We start from the raw sequence: 3987 nt of genomic DNA, 5'->3' as shown, positions 1-3987 counted from the left end.
GCGACGCGTCCAAATACTTCCACTGCTGGATTAAAGATTTGATCGCAGCAACCTGTTCACAGTTTGGACTTGGATGGTGGAAGAACAAAGGAAGCTGTTACTGAATCACACAAACGTCTCCATCAGGATGATTCCTGACACTTTGATCAAAACACGAACGACTCAACAAAATGAGGGTTTGTAATAAACATCTTTATAAATATTCAATCAACTGGCAGCTTTGTCGTGACCCGTGTATTTTCGTTCAAAAGAACAAGGAACACAGAAGAATACGCTCACTTTATTAGCTTCTTGATGCTAAAATCATGCGCTTTCAGTTTTTCACCTGCTGAGTGGTGTTTTTATGATCACTGAACAGCATTATGCTTTGACACGTCTTTGTCAGGAACCAAATCTTCTCACGCCGAATCTTATGACACGCTCTCCTCACAGCTCGTCTTCACACCTGCTGCACGTTTCCGAGCGGCACCCAGGAGCTTCGGTGCATGCTGTCAAAGGGACTCCCTGCATTTTCACTATTAACTGCTGTGAAGAACGTTTTAAGGCGCGCGGCGGCGTCGTCTGTTTTTAATGACATTCAGCGCGAACTGTGTTCAAGCGTTGATTTCAGAACCCAAATGAGAATCAGAAGTCGCAGTCCCAACCGGAGAACTCCTCGTCGGCCTTCGTGTGGTCCTGAGGAAACTGATCGAAGTTGATGTAGCACGGACCCTGAAAAAGATGAAGATTTTGTTCAAGCAGGACCTACAGATGGGCCTCGTCTGGCTTTATGCTATACAAGACTTTGTTACACAAATTACACATAACACAATAGACAAAGCTCCTGATTTTTATGTTCTTATTGCTGTCTATTAATAAGAGCTGTTTCTGCGTGAGTTAGCTGTTAGCAAAATATCCCGTGAACCAGTAGATGGATTTTAATGAACCTCTCAAGAAGCAATAAATAGATGTACATTTACATTACATTATGTGATTTTGGGAGTAAATCATGAAGCTATCAGAGCTCATCAAACATGGCAAACACAAACAATCTAAATGTATTCCTTCAAAGAATGCTACTTTATTTTTTAATAAGTGGTAAACAGTCACTGACACATGTTTGTAAGTGGTAGAGGCTTAAATTAGTCAGAATTACAGATCAGACTTCTATCTGGTTTGAGTACCTTTTATTACATGTAAAAAAGTTTTAGTCCTTAAAAAATAAATAGTTGAATTAGAAACTGAAAGTTTTTTTAGCAGCATTCATTCTTAAACATGTTAATAAAATGGCGTTGATGTGGCGTTTTCAGCCCATTTATACATTCATCATCCCTGCTGTCAATTGTTTGTCCTTTTGTAATTCATTACTGTGTATTATGCTTGTTATGTTTAAATTGTTCTTGGTTTTCTCTAGTTTGTTTTATTTTCTTATATTTTTAAGTGCCTTCTGACACTGTAAATAACTGTTCTTAATGTAAAGGTTAAAAATAAATACCGTATTTTTCGGACTATAAGGCGCACTTAAAATCCTTGAAGTTTCTCAAAAATCGACAGTGAGCCTTGTGAATTAATTCTGGTTGTGCTTAATGACCTCGAACCAGTTTTATGTGGTACACGGCGCTCAAAAATCTGTCAAAATGAACTTATTTCACTTAATGCGCGCCTTATAATCCGGTTTACTTTATAATCCAAAAAATACGGTACATTTATTCTTTATCTTCAGTAGGGCACTTTTCATTTAACTTTATTTAAATAAATGTTTAATTTGATTTAACAATGCTCAGTCAGGTCATCTGGACTTTTTTTTTTTTTTACTGAGACGTTTCATCCTTCATCCAAAGGCCTTCTTCAATCTGAAGAGCCATTAAAACTGATTCCCACGAACAGCATACTCTATAGTAAAAAAAACAACAAAAAACAGTTTGCTGGTGCTAAGATGGCCTCCGGGCCCTCCCTCTCCCCTGTCAACTCCTCCCTGTTTGTGGGAATCAGTTTGTTTGGTGGCTCCGCAGATTGAAGAAGTCCTTTGGATGAAGGATGAAACATCTCAGCAATAAAAGAAACCGTCCAGGTGACCTGACTGAACATTGTTGGATTTTTACTTGCATTATTGAGCATGGACTTTGATGTTTCATTTGATTTGTTTTGATGTTCAACAAAATCCAAAAAGAGCAATTGTGAAACTGTTTACGAATAATTCCTGACATTTTGTTCAAAACTAGTGGGATTAGTCAAATAGATTCCAGTAATCTTGCTGAACTTTTTAAAATTTGATCCAAAAGACGACCCAAAGAATTCTCCGGTGAATCCGTAACTCAGACTTTTTTCCCGGTAAACAAAAGTAACCAGAGAAATCGTGCTTTTCACTCACCTTGCGTACGAGTCGTACTGTTGGAGCATCAAGCTGACCCATGCGCAGCTTGTGCCAGTTCATGCTGCTGAACCACCTGAAAGAAAAAACAACATTTTACACTGCTGACCTGTAAAAAAATCCAGATGACTCTATCCAAACTGATTAACAATCACAAGATGTAAACTGCAAAGACAAATAAATAAATAGACTGCAAGACTGATTCATACCGAAAAAGCATGCAATTACAAAATGCATCAGATACAAATTTATATTAATGGAAGGCTCTATTTTTAAAACCTATAAATCAGCCACATGTAAATGTATCATATAAAATATCACACATTAATAAATATTCACTCTGTTGGATGATGAATGAACTCTCAGCTTAGTGGTTGTTGAACAACATAGGCAGTGGAGAGTGACTGAACAAAGAAACTATTTATTTTATTTATATATCTAGTCTCTGCCCCACATGGATGACATGTTGCCATGGTTACCTGTGATGCCGGACATCTTTGATCCCGTTCTTGGTGTTCCCTAACCTCTGACCAGGCCGAGGCCTGCAAAAAAATTTAACTAAATAAAACAGCATTCAAAGAGATGAGATGCCACTCAAACACGTCCCGAGCCACCAGTTTCAAGATCTAATAAATAAATACATAAAATTGCAGGAGCATCTCAGTGTGATGAGATGATTTGGTCTGCAGGCATGATTCATAATTCATGCTTCGCCCTGAGACGACTGAATGAAATGCATTAACTTCAAATTTGTGCAGTCCACTTCCAATTTATGAGAAATTATTCATAGTTAGCTTTTTCTTCTTCTACAGGCTGATGATTAGGTTGAAGTCTTCTTACCTGCACAGTTTACTGATGATAGACTTGGCTGCCTCACTCAAGTAAGGTGGAAACTTTAGCACCCCGTCCAAGATTTTGGTGTAAATCTTATGGGGCTCGGAGCTTGAAAATGGAGGGCTGGCAAATAAATATATATAAAAAATAGCAGATTTTGTTATAAAACTGCCGGTAAGTCCTATGTAAAAGTTCACCAGTCCATCTGTCAGGGAAACTAATGTAGTAGCAAACATCTCTGCTGACACCTGCTGGTCAATGTTAAAACTACAACACTTTGTGGCATTAAAAAAATTGTCAAGAGCATTTATAAATGTGTGTATTTTTTCCCCCATTCTTTCAACATTTATTTAGACAGGTTAATCCCATTGAGCCTCAGGGACTTATTTACAAAAAAGACCTGAGTGTGTATGGTAGCTTAAATATGTTTTGGGACATAAATCTAATTAAATGGTATTACCTTCCCACCAGAAGTTCAAAGATCAGGATGCCAAGGGACCAAAAGTCAACTGCAAAGTCGTGTCCCTGATTCTTGATGATCTCTGGAGCCATGTACTCAGGAGTACCCACAAAAGAATACGTTTTCTCACCTCGCACCATCTCCTTTGCAAAACCAAAGTCCACCTTGACAAAGATAGACACAGATATAACTATTCATTAAATCTATACCAGGCGTGTCCAAACGTTTTTACAGGGGGTGGCAGAACTGTCTAGATGAGAAAGGACTTGTGGGCCAGAAAATTTAGAATTTAGAAAAATAAAAAACTTTAAAAAGCGTGATTCCCCCCCCCCCCCCCCCCCCC

General features: G+C 38.2%; 1 protein-coding gene across 1 annotated transcript in view; it reads right to left on the bottom strand.

Moving 5' to 3' along the window:
• Positions 1-624: 624 nt before the first annotated feature.
• The window catches only part of prkg3 (protein kinase cGMP-dependent 3), an 18755-nt gene continuing 15392 nt past the window's right edge, over positions 625-3987 (bottom strand). The window contains exons 18-22 of the mRNA XM_037685855.1: positions 3645-3808; positions 3191-3307; positions 2830-2892; positions 2351-2426; positions 625-711 (exon numbers count right to left, since the gene is read on the bottom strand). Of these exons, the coding sequence (XP_037541783.1) occupies positions 625-711; positions 2351-2426; positions 2830-2892; positions 3191-3307; positions 3645-3808 (507 nt within the window). The remainder of the gene's footprint in view (positions 712-2350; positions 2427-2829; positions 2893-3190; positions 3308-3644; positions 3809-3987) is intronic.

This window comes from Nematolebias whitei, chromosome 12 (genome assembly GCF_014905685.2).
Source record: "Nematolebias whitei isolate Nwh7 chromosome 12, NemWhi1, whole genome shotgun sequence".
In the NCBI taxonomy this organism is placed as follows: domain Eukaryota; kingdom Metazoa; phylum Chordata; class Actinopteri; order Cyprinodontiformes; family Rivulidae; genus Nematolebias; species Nematolebias whitei.
Note: the sequence above shows the minus strand (reverse complement) of the source record. Positions and strands in the feature narration are given on the sequence as shown.